The 19,876-nt window shown below is 36.7% G+C and overlaps 3 protein-coding genes across 3 annotated transcripts; 2 read left to right on the top strand and 1 right to left on the bottom strand.

Moving 5' to 3' along the window:
- Window positions 1–609: 609 nt before the first annotated feature.
- Window positions 610–4,558, top strand: LOC100257866 (acyl-coenzyme A thioesterase 2, chloroplastic). The gene is made up of 5 exons (XM_002271542.5): window positions 610–1,206; window positions 1,333–1,510; window positions 2,740–3,209; window positions 3,762–3,890; window positions 4,083–4,558. The coding sequence occupies exons 1-5, from the start codon at window positions 823–825 to the stop codon at window positions 4,251–4,253; spliced, it is 1,332 nt and encodes a 443-aa protein (XP_002271578.1). The 5' UTR covers window positions 610–822; the 3' UTR covers window positions 4,254–4,558.
- Window positions 4,559–6,059: 1,501 nt separating this feature from the next.
- LOC100256349 (acyl-coenzyme A thioesterase 2, chloroplastic) lies at window positions 6,060–9,179 on the top strand. The gene is made up of 5 exons (XM_002274480.5): window positions 6,060–6,632; window positions 6,729–6,906; window positions 7,383–7,852; window positions 8,394–8,522; window positions 8,715–9,179. Exons 1-5 carry the CDS (start codon window positions 6,246–6,248, stop codon window positions 8,883–8,885), a joined length of 1,335 nt encoding a protein of 444 aa, XP_002274516.1. The 5' UTR covers window positions 6,060–6,245; the 3' UTR covers window positions 8,886–9,179.
- Window positions 9,180–9,841: 662 nt separating this feature from the next.
- LOC100252716 (formin-like protein 1) lies at window positions 9,842–15,079 on the bottom strand. Its single transcript, XM_059738337.1, has 4 exons — window positions 13,510–15,079; window positions 13,198–13,397; window positions 11,411–11,655; window positions 9,842–10,995 (listed from the first exon to the last, which is right to left on the bottom strand). The coding sequence occupies exons 1-4, from the start codon at window positions 14,865–14,867 to the stop codon at window positions 10,189–10,191; spliced, it is 2,610 nt and encodes an 869-aa protein (XP_059594320.1). The 5' UTR covers window positions 14,868–15,079; the 3' UTR covers window positions 9,842–10,188.
- Between the last annotated feature and the right edge of the window lie 4,797 nt (window positions 15,080–19,876).

The raw sequence follows: 19,876 nt of genomic DNA, 5'->3' as shown, positions 1-19,876 counted from the left end.
TCACTTATAGTTAAGTCTACATAAATATTTTAGTTGAGAATTTAAATCTAATTAATTTATTTGTAAAAAATTTAATCATAATTTAGTTTGAGTGAATACTATGATCGAGAACTTAAGTTCAATTAAATTCTTTATAAATGAAACTTAACTATAATTAAGTTCACGTGAATATTATGATAAACTTGATATCAATTAAATTCTTTATAAATAAAATTCAATTATAATTAAATTCAAATAAATATTTTAATTGAGACTTGACTTACTAATAATACTAAAATCACCATAATTTTTTATAAATGAGATTCATTGCTTATAATCTTTTGATCTTGTCATGTGGTAACAAGTTTTCAACTCTAGATTAATTATTTATCTCTTTGAACACTTTTTTCATAGCAAAAAATGGTGATTTTTTTTTTTTTCGGTTTATAACGGTGAAGTGAAGATTTATATTTCTTTTATCATTGAGGAAAAGGGAGAATATATAATAATAATAATAAAATTACATTTCTTAATGGGTTTATATTTACAAATAGTGTTTTTTTTTTTTTTTCTGTTTTTTAAATTTAGCTATTTCGTTTAAAAAGAATTAAAAAAAAAAAAAATAGCGCGTGAAAGAAAAAGCGCGAAGGGAGCTCCCACATTTATGGAAAAAAACCAAAATCCATGATCCAAGATCCAACCATACCCAACTTCTACTGCAGAAGAGACTCTGATTGTCAGTTCTCAATTCTCAAGGGAGAAGAAGAACCAAAGAAACTGGTTTACTCTGATTATCAGTTCTCAATTCTCAAGGGAGAAGGGTGAAGGGTGCAGGAGTTGTCCATGGCTTCCAACTCAACTGTTCCAATCCCGGTGGTTGCAACATTTGCATCTCCATTTGACACAGATGAGACTGATGTCCAGAGCCTACGTCCATCCTCGAGAAAACGTCAGAGTCTGTGGCCAGGCATGTACAACTCCCCAGTCACAGCCGCTCTCTGGGACGCCAGGCCCACAATCTTTGAAGCCCTCCTTGACCCACCTTTCCACGCCCCACCCCAAACCCAACTCCTCACCAAGACCCCCTCCCACAGCCGCACCTCCATCCTCTACAACTTCTCCTCCGACCACACCCTCAGGGAGCAATACAAGAACCCTTGGAATAGGGTCAGAATTGGCAAGTTGCTTGAAGACCTCGATGCCCTTGCTGGCACCATTTCTGATAAGGTAGCTTCCCTCTCTTTTCTTTACTTCCTTTTTTTCCAATTATATATATATACATCCTACCAGCATATCTATTTATTTAATAATTTCTGTCGCTGACTTTGTTTGTTGGTTGAAACTTGAAATTAGCACTGTTCTGATGATGACACCACCACCAGGCCTCTCTTGCTTGTCACTGCTTCTGTAGACAAGATGGTCCTCAAGAAGCCCCCCAGCGTCGACCTTGATCTCCAAATTTCCGGCGCTGTTATCTGGGTTGGCCGCTCTTCCATTGAAGTTCAGCTTGAAGTCACTCAATCCACAAATGGTATTTTGATTCCACCTAATCCCTTGCTTTCATTTACGTCTATACCTGATAACACCTTCTACCTGTGCTTGGATGGTTTTTGTTGACAAACAATTGTAGCTTTTCATCAACTCTTTCTCAATTTTAGCTCATGAATGAAGTTGTTCTATGCATAATCAAAGTTTTATAATACCCATATTGTGCTTTTGAAATCATAGTTTTAGTCTCTACTTCATGTTCTTACTGAAGGTAAAAGCAGAGAACAGTCCCATGCCAGGTCTAACTCGGCGATAAAAAATTGATGGTACATGGTAAAAAGGGTTCAACATTGAGCTTCATTTTCAAGATGCCACAATGCTAATCATTCAGGGTATATTCAATATTGAAGATAAAGTAATGGTCTCTTAGTGTTTGGTGTTGATTTCAATCTATACAAAACCATCCATTTGGTTGAGGCATGTGAGTATAGCTCTGTTGTCAGTTTTAGCCTTACCATATTTGTGTCCCATTTCATCATTGAATTTTCCTTGTGAAGCATATTTTGTTAATCGAGTTTGCTTCATCCATCTTATTGTTTGGATTTGTATTGCTACTACCACTTTGTTATTTGCCACTTAAAGTTTTCCTTTTTACTTTAAAAAAGCATATCTATACTTTAACCGACCAATTCCTAATTTTATCAGGAATATGTTCTGATGTGGTCTTGGATCATCCAAATGAAGTACCAAAACCTGATCGCTTAGAGATATCACTTGGACATCAATCTCAAATTCTTCATGACTCTCTCTTTGACCAAAGGGGAATTTTATTTAATCAGTCTTCAATTTCCTTCTTCACGATTATGTGTTCTATTCTTTGACATATTATAGGTACCTGCATCTTAAAATATTCATCTATGAGTGTGAGTTACTCTTTTTCACATAAACCAAGGACACTGAGGGTGCAAGATGGTTCTCAAAACCGATACCAAGTTTGAGCCTATTATGACTGAAGCCTGTTTTGGTCGTATCAATCAACTCTGGCATTGATTATCTTTTCTTAATACATTTTATCGATCTTGAACCTTTGTTACTTACAACAATATACTAAATCAATTCCATGTGTATGATCACTAACCCAACCAAAAATACCAAATAGATTACCTCTCTGAACATTTCTTCTACTGCAGACCTGTTGGCATGAAAGTATTGTGACACAGGCTATTACCAATTGCACTTGATATTAAGTGCCTCTTTTTCCACTTTCTGCAGAGAGCTCCAATACTTCAGACTCAGTAGTTCTTACAGCCAACTTCATATTTGTGGCTCTTGACTGTAAGACAAGGAAAGCTGTTCCAGTGAACCGGCTGTCACCAGAAACAGAACAAGAGAAGTTGCATTTTGAAGAAGCAGAAGCAAGGAATAATCTCAGAAAAAGGAAGAGAGGAGGAGACAGAAGAGACTTTGAGAATGGGGATGTGAATAGGCTTGAAGCACTGTTGGCTGAAGGACGCATCTTTTGTGACATGCCAGCCTTGGCAGACAGGGAAAGCATTCTTCTACGGGATACCTGCCTGGAGAACTCCTTGATTTGCCAGCCACAGCAAAGGAACATCCATGGTCGGATCTTTGGAGGGTTTTTAATACGCCGTGCATTTGAATTGGCATTCTCAACAGCTTATGTCTTTGCTGGCATGGTACCTTGCTTTCTAGAAGTTGATCATGTTGACTTCTTAAGGCCGGTGAGTAACTCACATGCTTCGTCCTTTCTTTTTCAACTAATTTGATTTTAGATGGATTCACTTGCAATGGAAATTCTATAACAATGGGAGAATAAATTTAAAAAACAGAAACCAGTTCTTCAACTACCTTTTCTCCATAACCAATGCTTTCATCCTTCATTCATCCCAGGTCATTAGCATCATATGCATGTGGAACATGAAATTATCCCCTTTTTCCTGCTGACCATTTTATTTTATTTGTATGTAACCTTTTGTAGATTAAAATTATGTGATTTGTCATTCAAAATCCATAGTGACTCGTAATCAAACACCAGACAAAAGATTCATAGTGCTATCATAGCTAAACACCAGTGCCAGTACAAACTAATTGCTGAATTAGTATGTACTGTAATTCCTTCACCCCATCATAAATTTTACCTGATTCAAAATAAGTCACACTAATATTTTTAAGGCTGTATGCAATGGGCACCAATTGATCACGAGACATGGGGTATTCCCCTTTTTCTTGTAACCATCTCTTGTTAAATTTCAAGTATGTTTTTGGTGGCACAGGTTGATGTTGGAGACTTTCTGCATTTCAAATCCTGTGTTCTTTTCACTCAACTTGAGAACCCCGAACAGCCTCTAATCAACATTGAAGTTGTCGCTCATGTTACAAGGCCGGAGCTCAGGTCTAGTGAGGTGAGATTCTGCAGTAGAAACAACAAATGAGCTGTTTTTACCATTACATTATATTTGTGTTCTTCGTGATCATGCCCAAAAAAGGAAAGTGGCCACACTTGGTTAGCACTTTCAAATAAAGTTGAAGATTGCAGTTTTATGTGGGTTTAATGTTCACATATTCCCTATTTCTTTATCTTAATGCCTGTGCAGGTGTCCAATACATTCTACTTCACTTTCACTGTCCGCCCAGAGTCTAAGGCCACGAAGAATGGATTTAGACTTCGGAATGTGGTTCCAGCAACAGAAGAGGAAGCACGCCGTATTCTGGAGCGCATGGATGCTGAGAGTTTGTTGCTAGACAAAGATGAAACAGGACAGTAGACAGCGAAGAGGATGCCTTGTTGCAGAATGTTAATGAGTAATAAAATTAACACTACTTTTCTAATATTATATCATGGGTTTCTGCTCTGCAAGCCTGGACTCAAAGTCATGTAGATTTAATAACACAATTTAGAGTACCAAAAGAGAGTATTAGAATTCACGGTTATCCAGCTCCAGTTCCCCATTCTGTTCTGGGGCCTTCAGAAGGAGATTTGCTTATGTCAACAGATATATAGAATGCTTGGAGGATCATGGCCATGAAATTATCCTTTGTTTGAGAATAAAGACGGGATTATTTAATACCAGTCGTTGCCTCCTGTTTCTGGCTTGCAGCCTCTTGTGAGGTTCCCTGTAGACTTTATTTGGTCTAACCTCTCAAACTGTGCCCATTTGATCATGGGTTTCCTTGTGTGTAGTTGAAATTCTCCATGGTGGTTAGGTCATAGTAAATGGATTTGAATATCTGGGTTTTCCAAGCAGACATCCTCTTTTTGCTACAGAGATATTGTGTTACTGAACTATCAAGCTTTGCAAAAGTGGGTCATTCACCTGGAATCCTCAAAATAAGTTCTAAATAGTACTGGTTGCTCTCCCCTTCTCGCTTATGCCCAAATCTAGGAATATTAGGAGGCAGGCTAGCAACGGGCACTCCATCTATGTCATACTAAGTAGTCTGACCCTCTGCAACTCTCATAGGTCTCATCCTCTGCTCCAACCTCTCCATGCGAGCCTCTTGTTCAACCATGCGGGCGTCGTCTATAACAGGGAGAGGTACAAGTGGCATCTGAACAGGCGACGCTACCTCAATCTAATTATGTAGAGTGAATGGTGTGGTATGTTGTGTCTGTTGAATGGGAGGAACTACCGGGTCTGAAGATATGGGATCCTGAGAAGTTAGTCTCTATACACCTTAGCTCTGATCTAGTCTCTATACAATCTCATGTTGGGTTGTTATAAGTTCTTATTGACTACAAATGTGTTCCATTTTGGTTCATGTAGATTTTATGTAATTATAATAACGTCTTATTCATATTAAGAGAAAAGAAAAAACTAACATTGGAGACAGATTACAAATTAAGCTTTTAAAGTAAAACCTTAATCTATGTTTACAAATTCAAACCATCTCAGCCCTTTTGATAAGCATCTTAGAGAGAAAAATAAAACAAAATCAAAATAAACTACACAATGATATATGAAAGTTTTGTCAAATTAAGTTGGCTTTGCATGAAATGATAACAATAACTAAGATAAAAGTATATATTGTTATAACTGAAGTAATGAATGTCATTACATTAATTATAATAAATATTAATTAAGTATTATTTATGACTTCCATTAATACTCATTAATGGAAACCATTAATGTTATTTATGAGTTTCATTAATATTCATTAATGGGAATATTAATGAAAGTCATTTGGATATAATATGGTTTCCCATCATTTAATAATATGTATCCCCTAAGCAAGAAAAAAATTTCTTACTTTCTTTCATTCTCTCAACTTTCTCAACTCTCTTCTTTAATTCTTTCTTTCCATTATACATATTGTTGAAGTAATATATGGCTACTACTTTGATTTGCGAGTTGCGTTTATCCTTGTTTTACAATATATATAGCTTGAGGGCATTATTTTATGTCCGTTTTGAAGCATCATTTGTTAGGGTTTTGCTCCAAATTAGGGCTTTTATTATTATTTTCTTTTAGAAATAGACAAAATACTGAGCGGGTGAAAACTGAAGGGCAATGCGAAGAGAGCTCCCACATTTATGGAAATAAAAAAAACCAACTTTATTTATAGTCCAACATATAATGCAGAAGGAAAAGAGAGCCCCAAAAAAGAAAAGTAACTACACCCCACCAAAGAAAAGGACCCTAACTACACTCTGAAAGATCCAAGAAGCTGGTTGACTCTCATCATCAATTCTCAATTCTCCACTATCGTCATTGCCAACAAGGGAGAAGGGAGAAGGGAGAAGGGAGAAGAAATTGTCCATGGCTTCCAACTTCACCGCTCCAATTCCGGTGGTTGGAACAGTGGCATCTCCATTTGAGACAGAAGAGGGCGATGCCCAAAACCCACAGCCTCCACCCTCAAGAAAACCTCTGAGTCTGTGGCCAGGCATGTACCACTCCCCAGTCACAGCCGCTCTCTGGGAGACCAGGTCCAGGATCTTCGAAACCCTTCTCGACCCACCTCTCCACGCGCCTCCCCAAACCCAACTCCTCACCAAAACCCCCTCCTACAGCCGCACCTCCATCCTCTACAACTTCTCCTCCGACAAAATCCTCAGGGAGCAGTACAGAGACCCTTGGAATGAGGTCAGAATAGGGAAGTTGCTTGAAGACCTCGATGCCCTTGCTGGCACCATTTCTGTTAAGGTATCCTCCCTCCTCTCTTTTCTTTACTTCCTACCTTTCTTTCTGACTTTCTGGCTCACTTCTTTTGTTTCTTTGTTTGTTGAAACTTGAAATTAGCACTGTTCTGATGATGATACCACCACCAGGCCCCTCTTGCTTGTCACTGCTTCTGTGGACAGGATGGTGCTCAAGAAGCCCATCAGCGTCAACCTTGATCTCGAAATTTCCGGCGCTGTCATCTGGGTTGGCCGCTCTTCCATTGAAGTTCAGCTTGAAGTCACTCAATCTACAAATGGTATTTTGATTCCCACCTAATCCCTTTTTATCATTTACCTCTATTTGTGCTTGGATGGTTTTTTTGACAAACGTTGTAGCTTTTCATCTACTCATTTTCATCATTTTTAGCTCATGAATGAAGTTGTTCTCTGCACAATCAAGCTTTTATAATACCTATATTATGCTTTTGAAATCATAATTTTAGTTTCAGATTCATGTTCTTACTAAAAGTAAAAGCAGAGAACAGTCCTATGCCAGTTCTAGCTCGGCCATAAAAAAATTTATAGACAGATTGATGGCACATGGTAAAAAGGGTTCAACATTTTGCTTCATTTTCAAGATGGTACAACCCTAATTATTCAGGGTATATTCAATAGTGGTGATAAAGTAATGGTCTCTTAGTGTTTGCTGTTGATTTCAATCCATACAGAGCCCATGCATTTGGTTGAAGTATGTGAGCATAGCTCTATTCTCAGTTTTAACCTCTTTCTGCAGAGAGCTCCAATACTTCAGACTCAGTGGCTCTTACGGCCGACTTCATATTTGTGGCCCGTGACTATAAGACAAACAAAGCTGCCCCAGTGAACCGGCTGTCACCAGAAACAGAACAAGAGAAGTTGCTTTTTGAAGAAGCAGAAGCAAGGAATAATCTCAGAAAAAGGAAGAGGGGAGGAGAGAGAAGAGACTTTAAGAATGGGGAAGTAAATAGGCTTGAAGCACTGTTGGCTGAAGGACGCATCTTTTGTGACATGCCAGCCTTGGCAGACAGGGAGAGCATTCTTCTACGGCATACCTGCCTGGAGAACTCCTTAATTTGCCAGCCACAGCAAAGGAACATCCATGGTCGGATCTTTGGAGGGTTTTTAATGCACCGTGCATTTGAATTGGCATTCTCAACAGCTTATGCCTTTGCTGGCATGGTACCTTGCTTTCTAGAAGTTGATCATGTTGACTTCTTAAGACCTGTGAGTGACTGACATGCTTCTTCCTTTCTTTTTCAACTAATTTGATTTTAGATGGATTCACTTGCAATGGAAATTCTATAACAATGGGAGAATAAATTTAAAAAGCAGAAACCAGTTCTTCGACTACCTTTTCTCCATAACCAACAATTACGTTCATCCCAGGCTATTAGTATCATATGCATGTGGAACATGAAATACACCCGTTTTTCCAGCTGACCTTTTTAATTTATTTGTAACCATTTGTAGATTAAAATTACATGATTTTGTCATTCAAAATCCATGGTGATTTGTAATCAAACACTAGACAGAGGATTCATAGGGCTAGCATAGCCAAACACCACTGCCAGTACAAAATAATTGCTGAATTAGTATATGCTGTAATTCCTTTATCCCATCATTATGTTTTATCTGATCCAAAAACCAGTCACTTATATTTTTAGGCTGTATGCAATGGACACCAATTGAACAAGAGACATGGGGCATTCCCCTTTTTCTTGTAACCATCCCTTGTTAAATTTCAAGTAAGTTTTTGGTGGCACAGGTTGATGTTGGAGACTTTCTGCGTTTCAAATCCTGTGTTCTTTTCACTCAACTTGAGAACCCCGAACAGCCTCTAATCAACATTGAAGTTGTCGCTCATGTTACAAGGCCAGAGCTCAGGTCTAGTGAGGTGAGATTCTGCAGTAGAAACAACAAATGAGCTGTTTTTACCATTACATTATATTTGTGTTCTTCATGATCATGCCCAAAAAAGGAAAGTGGCCACACTTGGTTAGTACTTTCAAATAAAGTTGAAGATTGCAGTTTTATGTGGGTTTAATGTTCACATATTCCCTATTTCTTTATCTTAATGCCTGTGCAGGTGTCCAATACATTCTACTTCACTTTTACTGTCCGTCCAGAGGCTAAGGCCACCAAAAATGGATTTAGAATTCGGAATGTGGTTCCAGCAACAGAAGAGGAAGCACGCCGTATTCTGGAGCGCATGGATGCTGAGAGTTTGTTGCTAGACAAAGATGAAACAGGACAGTAGACAGCGAAGAGGATGCCTTGTTGCAGAATGTTAATGAGTAATAAAATTAACGCTACTTTTCTAATATTATATCATGGGTTTCTGCTCTGCAAGCCTGGACTCAAAGTCATGCAGATTTAATAACACAATTTAGAGTACCAAAAGAGAGTATTAGAATTCACGGTTATCCAGCTCCAGTTCCCCATTCTGTTCTGGGGCCTTCAGAAGGAGATTTGCTTATGTCAACAGATATATAGAATGCTTGGCAATCAAATATTCTTTGTTTGAGAATAAAGACTAGATTATTTAATACCAGTTGTTGCTTCCTGTTTCTGACTTGCAGCCTCTTGTGAGGTTCCCCTTTAACCTCTCAGAAGGTGCCCATTTGATCATGGGTTTCCTGTGTGAACTTGAAATTCTCCATGGTGGTTAGGTCATGGTAAATGGATTTGAATATCTGTTTTTCCAAACACATCTTTTTTGCTTCTGAGATATTGTCTTACTGAACCATCAAGCTTTGCAGAAGTGGATCATTTGCCTGGAATCCTCAAATAAGTTATATATGATACTGGCTGTTCTCCCCTTCTCCCTTTTACCCAAATCTAGGAATATTAGGCAAAAGTCCCTGATTGCATATCTCCATGAACTCCAGTTTTGAATCCCCCATATTCAGATAATATAATTCCCTAAATCAGCTTGTAGAATCAACCTCATTCCTGAATATTTCTGTTATACGATCAATTTTTTTAAAAGTTTAAACTCTTCAAATTGGGACCCACAATATATGCCTACTTTAACACCCCCATTAGATAAATAAATTTGATAGGATGGGCAAAGGACTTCAACCCAAGATATCTCATTAACCAAAATCTGCTACCTTGTTAAACAATCAATTTCCTGGAAAGGTTAAGCTATATATATATATATATATATATTTGTAATGAAAAAAGGTGCTTGGACAAGAAAGAAAGAGGCTATGAGTGAAAGATGTGAGCCCTTAGGTCCGCTTCTTCCAACTGATCAGCATTCTTAGAATCTAAACTTTTATACAAGTTTACAGTACATGCAACTCATCTGGCTTTGCTGCCTTGCCTTATTCTACTAAAGAAAACCTCCTCCTCCGTATATTATCTTATCTATAGGATGAAACAATTTTCAAAATCTTTTACATGGATTTATACAAGTGCACTTTTTTTTCTAAGAAACATATATGTAAAAATCTGGCAGGCCAATATAACAAGCTCCAACCTGCACAAAACCTTCTCTTCCTTGTGGGTTTTGGCTAGAAGAAACAAAAATCCAACCTGATGATGAGTCGGAAGCACTAAGGAGATGAACTTTCATCGTCTGAAGAACTGTACTGATGCCTTTCATTGGATGCGGGAAAACCTGTAGGAAGAGTTGGGTTCACTGGGACTGGAAATTTATGGGCGGTACTGACTATTGTTCTCTCATTGATCATTCCAACTTCCTTACAAACCCGATCAAGATTTGTAAGGAAGTCCCTCACCACCATGAAGATTCTAAATGGATGAGCTTCTTCCTTAGCTGAGTTCCCATGGAAGTACTCTGTTATCTCCTTTACTAGAGAAAGGGCAACACTTTCTAGGGCTTGAATCCTTATAATCTCCTCCTCAGCCATTTTCATGAAACTGTTCATCGACTCACAAAACTTCTGGCTGCTTTCCACCAACCCTACCGCTTGGTTTAATCGCACAACCTCCCTAATGTTCCCGATTCCTCTAGAAAGCTTGGAGACATCACTGCTAAGCACATCAGAGTCCATGGCAGCAGCTTTTTTCACATTGTTGAGCTCTGAGCTAAGACCAGAGACAACTTGCAGGCCAAGCTTTCTACATTTTGCATCTTCATTGGGAGTGGATTTTGGAGTTTGGTTGTTGGTAGCAGAAAGACGAGCACCTTCAGCTCTTATAATTTCCTGTACGACAAAATGCAAGAGTGTGGTTTTCCCATCAGCACCCTTGACATCAACAAGCTTGAGAAGTGTGTCAAGCTTGAAGGCATGGGCATCCCCACGGTTAGTCCCAACATTCATGCGGTTCCCAGTCTTAAGCACAGCTTCCAGGAGCTTCAAGAACATCCTGCTGTTCCTTAGTTCTTCACAGGCTGCCTGTATATAAAAAAGGGGAATCATTACAAATGTGGCCAGGAACTGAACAGTCCTCAGAATTTAGCAACACTATAGTCTAGCTTCTTTCAACAATAAAACTAGCCCAAGGAATTTGTTGTTCTCAAATTTCCATGAGAGGTTAAAGGCATTACTGCAGATGGATAGGCCACGATTACCTAACCTCAGTAGTGACGCATTTTCTTCTTTAGCCTATTACATAGGCTTCTACAGCCAAAGGGGTAATAAAGTCATCTTAGAAAAACTATGAAGAAGAAATTGAACAACTGTGTGATGTCTTGATATTTGGCCGAGGGCAGTTTCCAAGAATAACTAGACACAAGCACAAAGACAGAGTGAACATGAGAGAGAGAGAGAGAGAGAAAGAGAGGGAGAAGGATGAAATGAGTCTATATACCTCTAGAGTTTCAAAGGACTTTTTCAGGTACTCAACCTCGGAATCAAAGTTGGTGGTGTAGAGCATTGCATCCACCCTCTTAAATGCAAAAGGTATATCAAGCACTGCCTTCAAAAATTTCTCAGCTGACCCCAGCTTGAATGGTGAATCATCTTTGTAATCTTTCAGTTTCCGTTCTTCCTCTTTAGTTGGAGCCATCTTCAATAAACTTTCAAGTAGTTCAGTTCCAAGTGCATCTGCATTACCTGCAAACAAGTAGAAAGTGACTTAGCTGCATGCCAATCTTCCAAGAATACGGCAACCAGGTTATTTCTATCTTATTGAGACCCAGGTAAAAAAAATGAAAAAGAAAAAGAAACGAAAACGAAAGGAAAAAACTTATTTTGGAGAGGAAAAAATGCTTTGCTTAATGGGTACAAAACACCCAAGCAAAAAGCTGATTAGTTTTTTGGGAAAGAATCTTGGCTTTACTTTTCCTCATTAGTAAATACTAGAAAGAAAAAGGAAGTCCATGGCTTGAAGTTGGATCAATCAATACTCTCTCAAAGTAAAGATGAAAAAGAATTCTATAAGAGAGCTATGCTTATGGATAAAAAGGTCAGTAGCAAGATACGAGAAAATAGAGGCAGCCTCAATTAAGAAAAAGATGAGACAAAGTCAGTTGAGATGATGCACTCATGTGAAATGCATCCAATGACCGCAATATCATATTTTTTGAATTAAAAGACATTGTAAGCATAAGGGGAATACCAAAAAGAATATACCAGATGCAATAACAGATTAAATGACAATCTATGAAAGCTATGCCCTTGATATAGCAGAGATGGAAAAAAAAAAAAACTTACTAGCTCAAACCCAAATAATTGGGGTAAAGCTTTGTTGAGTTATTTTAGGCCTACTTCAATTGTTAGCCATAAAAAACAAGCTAAAAGGATGGAAAGATGTAGTTAAGTGCCACTTGCTTATGAAGTCCCTTGTGGACTAGAACCCACTGTCAGGATATAATTCAGGTTCAACTTAAACATCTTGTCCAGCTCTTACCAGTACCAAATCCTACCATGTATTTATAGTCAGCACCTTTATGCCCAAAAACATGTCTACTCCTTTTGTATCTATAACTTTCAGATGAAGAACTTAGTGCAATGTGGATCACTTCAACCAAGCGGACAACAGCAAAAGGACAAAATCAGAATTCAAGAAGCACCTCCCTTAACTTTGTGTAGGCAACAGCAGGACAAAAAAAATTAAAGTCAAGCTTCTTAATTTTCTGTTTGGAAGATCAATAGAAAGCCCTACTAAAAGGTCTGTTAAACTTTATTCAACAAACGCTATGTGAGGTGATGTATGAGCAAAAAGGAGTGAGAGCTAAAGGTATTTAAATGCTTAGTAATGAATAGAAGGTAGGACTCAAAACAGTCCCAGTCAATGATATACTGCTCTTTCTGAGAAATACTAATATGGTTCATTGTGGAAGTTTTCGAGGAAGACTATCTTCAAACCCAAATAAATAAGATGGTGATGGTGCCAAAGTTTAGGGGGCAGGTTGCTTTCAAATCCACAAAAGTAAGACAGAGCTACCATCAGAAGATTCTGAATCCATTTCCAGATAAAATTCAAATAACTAAACTAACACAACAGGTAGAGAGTTAATATGGGAAAAACACCATGATTTGATCAACAAACACCGAGGTCTGTTCTATAAACAGAATCACTAATCTCCTCCACGTATAATGAAAGTAAATTAGTAGTATGATCGTGTCTACTAGAAAATAAACTGAGCAGTATACCTTCAAAAAGGGCTTCACAGACTTCCTCAGTGGTCACATTGAGTGCCCTTAGCAGAATTGCAATGTTCTGCGACTTTTTCGGATCAAGCACCCGATTTTCTTGGTTGGGTGAGGGAATCACAACGCGCCGATTTGTATCCTTAGAATCGGAGTTTGAGGTATTTACTACAAACAAGGTTTCGATCATCTCCTCATCCAATCTGAAACCAACCCAATTCATAAAAGCTTATTGAAACAACTGTGAATAAATTCAAATGCGAAACAAACAACAAACCAATCATATCAAGACAGAAAAAGGCTTGAGCTTCTTACTTAAAGGAGCTGGATTTCAGCTGATCCCACACCATTTCACGATCGGAGCTCGCTCTCACTTTGTCCCAATGCAACGGCTTCAATTTCGGCTTCGGGGTCTCCTCAGTCTTCTCCTCAGTTTTAGAACTCGACTCCAAAGCAACTGGAGAAAGCCTTGATGGGTTTTGGAAGAATACAAAAGGCCTTGAAGGTGTTGTCAGTGCTGGCGGCTTCAGCGGCACCGGCCGACGAATCGGTGGGGAAGGAATCATCGGATTTTCAACATTCTTCAGTGCAGGCGGAGGAGGAGGAGGAGGTGGTGGTGGTGGGGGCGGTGGTGGCGGTGGTGGAGGCCGCGGCGGCGGCGGTGGGGGAGGGGCAGAAACAGGTTTCAGAAAAGCACTGCTAATCTTGGGAGGTGATTCCACGGTTGACATTGGCGGTGATGCATCTGTGTGTCTGTCCAAATCTCTCTCCGGCGATGAACAAGTTGGAGACTTGGCACTGTGATCCGAATAGGATGGTGGCGCGTGGAGTTTATTGGAGCTCCTGGGAGTGGAGCAAATTGGAGGAGAGAAGCTGATTGAAAAGGACGGAGTTGGAGAAGGTGAATTGGAAGAAGAACGAGTGGAGCCATTGCTTCTATCCCCAAAATTCTCAACAGAAAACCCTCTTGCAGACCCCGATCCAAATCCTTTCGGAGAGTAAAACTCCTCCTCTTCCTCATTCCTCTCCGAACCCACATCCCCATTCCCATAATCTCGCGGGCCCAGACCCAGGGCCGGCAGCGGTCGGAGCTCCGGCGAGTCCAGTGGATGACCATCGGCTACCCGAGAATTCACCATAGTACCCAGATACAGAAAGTCAGAGCTGGCTGAAGTGGTAGTTGTAGCAGCAGTGGCTGTTGTCGTTCTGAGCTTGATACTCTCCGATCTGAATGGCTTCTCATGGGTGGAGATCCGCCCATTCCGGCGCCGGCGGCAGACGAAGAAAGCAGCGGCAGAAGTAGCAAAGAGAACGGCAGCGACGACCGCCGCCACTACAAGCTTGGTGGACGCATTGTTGGGCTTGGGTGACTCAGGAACAACGAGGGAGGAAATGTTCGCCGGAAATGAAGCGAAGTTGGCGGGGGTGGTGGGGCTGGCGGTGGCGGGGGGCGGCGGGGGCGAGTGCTCAGTTGGGAAAAAAGAACCTGGGTCAGGAGTAGAACCGGAAAATGGGGTCTGGGGAGGAGACGGAGGCGGAGAAGGAGGAGTAGAATCCAATGGGAAGAATGGCTGGTGGAGGATCCGGCGGCTGAGCGCGGCGGTCTGGTGGTGGGTTCCGCCGTATGACAACACCACCAACAAGCACAAGAAGCCGGTAGCGGCGGTGGGCATTGTGGGCTCAAAGAATCAACAATGGTGAGTATAGAAAGAGAGAAAATGCCTTTGTATGAGGGAATGGGTGGAAGAAACAGGAGATTGAGAAGATGATGAAAGCGAAAAGTATTGAATCATGAAGAAAACAAAAGAAAATCAAAAAAGGTAGAGAAAATGGAGAAATGTAAGCCGCATCCAGCTAAGATACTTGATATTGTTAAGTCAGTAAAATCTACCCATAGTCTTTTTCTCAAGTCTTTATTATTATTATTTCTCTTTACCTTATTTTCTCTCTCTCTCACTTATTAATTAATGAATTAATGAATTAATTTGTTTTTTAAATAAAAATTTAAAAACTTTAAATTAGAAAAAAAAAAAAAAAAAGGTGGGTAAGAGAAGAAGGGTGAACTGGTGAAGGCACATGGGCAGCATATTGAAAAGAGGTCCACCCATGTTTAGTGTGTAAAAATGCCAAAAACTTTCATCATATTTGAGTGGAATTTGAGAGGAATCAAGTTGGTTATTTTCAATAGTTTTAGGTCCCATGAGATTGGAGATGGGTCAACTCTAAGTTTCAATTGGAAAAGTTTTATTTTTCTTTAAATTGTTACCATCTCATAATTATGATTTTATTTTTTTTTAACTTCCATTTTAAGTTAAAACTATCATTTCATTCATCTTTCTTTTGTAGTTATTATTCTTTTAAGCAGGAATTTCTAGTAAGTGTGAGTCATCAACTTATATTGATCATGTCTTCACCCTTCTCTATATAACTTATCAATTGAATGATCTAATAAAAATGATCCGATAAAATATTCAAATTATAGCAATGTGTACGGTTGGTCATGAAGTTAATTTTATCAAATATCTCTCTTATTTTAAGCGATAGTAAACTAAGTGAAAACAACAAATGAAAAAAATAGAAAAAATATTTGATAAAAATTCAAATCAAAGAAAATTATATGTATTTAGCCAAAATCCGATGAATGAAATTAATCCATCTAAAAAACAAAAATATATTTATTATATTCGTAAAACAAAAAAAAATCTCAAAAATTATTTTTAAAAAAAGTTAATTGAAGGAATAAAATTTTATTTTAAAAGTAAGAGAGAAAAATTAAAAGTATTTTCTATAAAAGTATTTTTACATTAAAATACCTAAACATCGGAAAAGTTGACAGATAATTCACCCTTATTGTCACTCTACAAAACCGTACATAAGATTTTCACCTCATACAACTCTTTGTCCAATTCTTTTGAAGTCATCGGATCATTTTCCATATTAGAAAATCCCCTCCCTTTTTCCACTCCATCCTAAAAAATAATTAGGACTCCATTGATCAAAAATTTCAATTTTTAGGAAATATCATGATCACCTAATAAGAAGAGTTTAATATTTAATATTAGAATTGACTGAATAATATAAATAGAATATTTATTTTATGTAAATATTATATTAACGTACCTACTAAATGTACTCTTAAAAAATCTGTCTATTTTTAGAATAAATATATTAAATATAATTTTAAAATTGAAAAATCATTTTATATATAGTCAAAAACTAAAATATATAATAGAAGATTATTTAAAAGGTCTTTTTAGGAGTTTGAAATCCAAAATTCCAATTATTTTAGATATTTATTTGTATGGTGAAATTGATAATTAGATGGATGGTGTTGTGTCTACTTTTCTAATTGCATGCTCTGATTAGAAAATGACATTTTATCATCATTATTATCATCTCATCATTAGCTTGGTTTTATATTTAAATAATTATGTGCATTGTGGCCTCATCCATGCTGAGGTTTGGAGGTTGCATTCCTCTTTTTCAATTCTATTTTATTTCACTTTTCCTTAATCCTTCCTCATCTCCATGATTCCCATCAACTTTCCACATATTGGAAAAGCATATTTTCAAAGGGTATGATTGCATTATGGATTTGATAGGTGTGGAAAATGATGCCAATTAGAGATATCTTTTAAAAATAATTATTATAATATTATGTTTTGAAACTATTTTTAAAATTATAATATTTGTTTATAATATCAATTGAAATTTGAAAATTGTTTTTTAAAAATAAAATATGAACTCAAATATACAAGTTCAAAATTCAATATGTATTATAAGTTTAAAAATAGTTTTAAAAGGATCGTATTTTAATAAATATTTTTAAATTTATTGTATCCTTTTTCAAAGTTATATTTTTTTACAATACTCAAAACATGTTTTAACTATTTTCTAACTAAAAAAAAATATGTTTAACAAATTTTATTACAAAATAATTTTTTTTAAAAAAAAAATTGCTTTGAAAACATATCATTTTTTAAACTAATGTGAAAATATATTTTCAAACAAATGTGAATTTTTTTTTTTGGGATTGAAAATATAAAAAATCTTTTTAAAAAAAATGTATATTCTAGATGGATAACAAACCAAGAAAAGTATTTAGTATTTTTCATATTTAAAATTTTAAAAATATTCCCAAAAAAATTGTTGTGATATGGGAATTGAAACCAGCAGAGGAAGCAATCCTTGTCACCAAAGCTGGGTAATTGGGAAATACCTTAATCTCTGTAAAAAAAAATTGTAAGAGAGAGAGAGAGAGAGAGAGAGAAGGGGTTGTCCAAAGTTTAGAGTAAAGACAAATAAAATAATAATAGGAAGCAGAATTTCATATGATAGGAGTGGAAGTATGAGGGGTGGAAGTTTCCAGAGAATGCACCACCGACACTTCACAAGTTAGAATTCAATTACCAACATAGTAAATATTTATATGCACTAAGTGCTTAGGAAATCTAACGGTCGTACCACTCATTTATTTATGTTGGGACTTGAATTCAACCCAATGACAACATGATTCCTCCACCCAACTCACTCCCTTTTCTCCCTTTTTTACTCCATCCTCATCTCCATCTCCATCTCCATCTCCTTCCAAACTATACTTTTTTATTATTTTTCTAAACATTTTTACACTACCCAAAAAAAAAAAATCTTAATTTCAAAAGCTTGTACCACAATCCTAAACATTTTTTTTTTTTTTTGGCTTGGATTGATGGCATGCTATGTGATCACAACATAGAGTGGTTGTTGCATGATAGTTGGCTTTTCTTCTTGGTTGACTCATAGTATTCTCTAGACTATGACCCTTTGCTTGAGTTTGGGACATTTGTTGTCAATGCCAAATAATAATTGTGCCAATATCAAATTCTACACTATGACTCCATTATAATTTATATTTTTAGTACCAAATTTCAAAAACTTTATGTATAAACTTTTACTTTCTACTTGGTTCACAATTCATGTCGATTTCATACATATTTTTTGGTATCTAGATCTAATAATCTCGAGTTGAGTGATTATAAATCTATTTTATCTTAGTTTGTCTAAATTTTATGCAACTGCAATAACCTCCTATTTACGCTAAACTTCCCAAAAAATAAGCACTTAGGATGGATTACAATTTAAGATTTCAATGCAAAACCTTAAATCATATTTACAAATTCAAATCCTTTTAACCCTTTTGACTAGTATGAAATTATGAGAATAATTAAGGTAAAAAGTATACGTGGTTCTTAATTTGACCCATTAATCATATTTATGAAAGCTTGTGGGGCATTTATTTATATCCTTTTTGAAGCATCATTTATTAGGGTTCTTATTGAGAGCATTCAAAATTAGGGATCAACAACTTCTCAATTCAAAGTTAAGGGTGATACTAAGGAGTATCTTCTCTTATTGTTTTTGTGATTTTAGTTTGTGATAAATTTTCAAAATTGACCATTATGGGATTCCATTCTCTTGTCTCTACCCTCTACTATATCTTTTCCAAATTTTAATATACAATTCTTTGATTTTGAGGTTAATATTGAGGTATTATCTATAAGTTTGGAAAAATAGGGCTTAGTGTATAAGTGTCAAATGACTTTTACTTCTCTTATTCATCTTATCTTACGTCTTATTCGAAAACTCTTCTTAAAAACAAATTCATGATATCTAAAACAAAAAAATAGTTTTCTGACTTAAAAAACATGTTTGATAAATTTATGACAAAAAAAAGTTTTTTAGAGAATTTGTGCTAAAAATATATTGTTTTTTTAAAACAAATTTGAAATATTTTTAGTGTTCATTTTTATATTGCTTTTAGTAATAATAAAAAATATGGAGAATGTTTTATAAAATTTTAGCTTATATATAGTATATATAAATAATATGTAACGACCCGCTCCCAACCGTATAGATATTGTCCGTTTTGGACCCAAATGGGCTCTCACGGCTTTAAAACGTATCTACTTGGTTAAGAGGAACTTCTACATATATAGTGTCAGGAACTTGCTCCCTTATCCGATGTGAGACATCACAAATACCCTCCATATAGACACAACGTCCTCGTTGTGTCCCATGGGATTACGGGGCCAAACAGACAGACATCCCTTACAGAGTCAAACAAATCCTCACACCGAGGTCGGGGATCAGTTCTGATACCATTTGCAACGATCCGCTCCCAACCATGTAGATATTATCCGTTTTGGACTCAAATGGGTCCTCACGGTTTTAAAACGCGTTTACTTGGTTAAGAGGAGTCTCTATATATATAGTACGAGGAACTTGCTCCCTTATCCGATGTGGGACATCACATAATATCTTCATAGAAAATAAATCAAAAAAACTATTTTTTGTATCTAATTTCTCACACACAATTTTGTTCTAAAAAATAAATGACATCTACTTTTTATTTTGTAAAAAAAAAAAACATTTTTAGAAAACTATTTTTTGAGAACTATTTCCAAAAATATTCCCAAATAGTAGGAAATATTCTAAATTTTATCAAATTATTAGTTTTCAAATATTAATAATAATAAATATTAAATGATGGCTACTATTTATATTTTATTTTGTGAAAGGACTAATTTTACCAAAAATGCCTAAACAAGGGTTTAAAGTATCTAAATATTATTTCATAAAATTAAAATTTATCCCAACATCAACTCAAAGTAGTCCCCACACTTCCACCATGACCATTATTATG

This window comes from Vitis vinifera, chromosome 7 (genome assembly GCF_030704535.1).
Source record: "Vitis vinifera cultivar Pinot Noir 40024 chromosome 7, ASM3070453v1".
Classification (NCBI taxonomy): domain Eukaryota; kingdom Viridiplantae; phylum Streptophyta; class Magnoliopsida; order Vitales; family Vitaceae; genus Vitis; species Vitis vinifera.
The sequence above is the reverse complement of the archived record's forward strand: the minus strand, read 5'-3'. Positions and strand labels throughout refer to the sequence as shown.

Bases quoted from the DNA above. Each gene is read 5' to 3' on its own strand.
- LOC100257866 (XM_002271542.5), top strand. From the start codon at position 823: ATGGCTTCCAACTCAACTGTTCCAATCCCGGTGGTTGCAACATTTGCA. The intron at 1,511-2,739 runs GTATTTTGATTC...CACTTTCTGCAG, and splicing joins AGTCACTCAATCCACAAATG to AGAGCTCCAATACTTCAGAC. The intron at 3,891-4,082 runs GTGAGATTCTGC...ATGCCTGTGCAG, and splicing joins CGGAGCTCAGGTCTAGTGAG to GTGTCCAATACATTCTACTT.
- LOC100256349 (XM_002274480.5), top strand. From the start codon at position 6,246: ATGGCTTCCAACTTCACCGCTCCAATTCCGGTGGTTGGAACAGTGGCA. The intron at 6,633-6,728 runs GTATCCTCCCTC...ACTTGAAATTAG, and splicing joins CTGGCACCATTTCTGTTAAG to CACTGTTCTGATGATGATAC. The intron at 7,853-8,393 runs GTGAGTGACTGA...TTGGTGGCACAG, and splicing joins ATGTTGACTTCTTAAGACCT to GTTGATGTTGGAGACTTTCT.
- LOC100252716 (XM_059738337.1), bottom strand. From the start codon at position 14,867: ATGCCCACCGCCGCTACCGGCTTCTTGTGCTTGTTGGTGGTGTTGTCA. The intron at 11,656-13,197 runs GTATACTGCTCA...ACTTGTTTGCAG, and splicing joins CTGTGAAGCCCTTTTTGAAG to GTAATGCAGATGCACTTGGA. The intron at 10,996-11,410 runs GTATATAGACTC...TTTTATATACAG, and splicing joins AGTCCTTTGAAACTCTAGAG to GCAGCCTGTGAAGAACTAAG.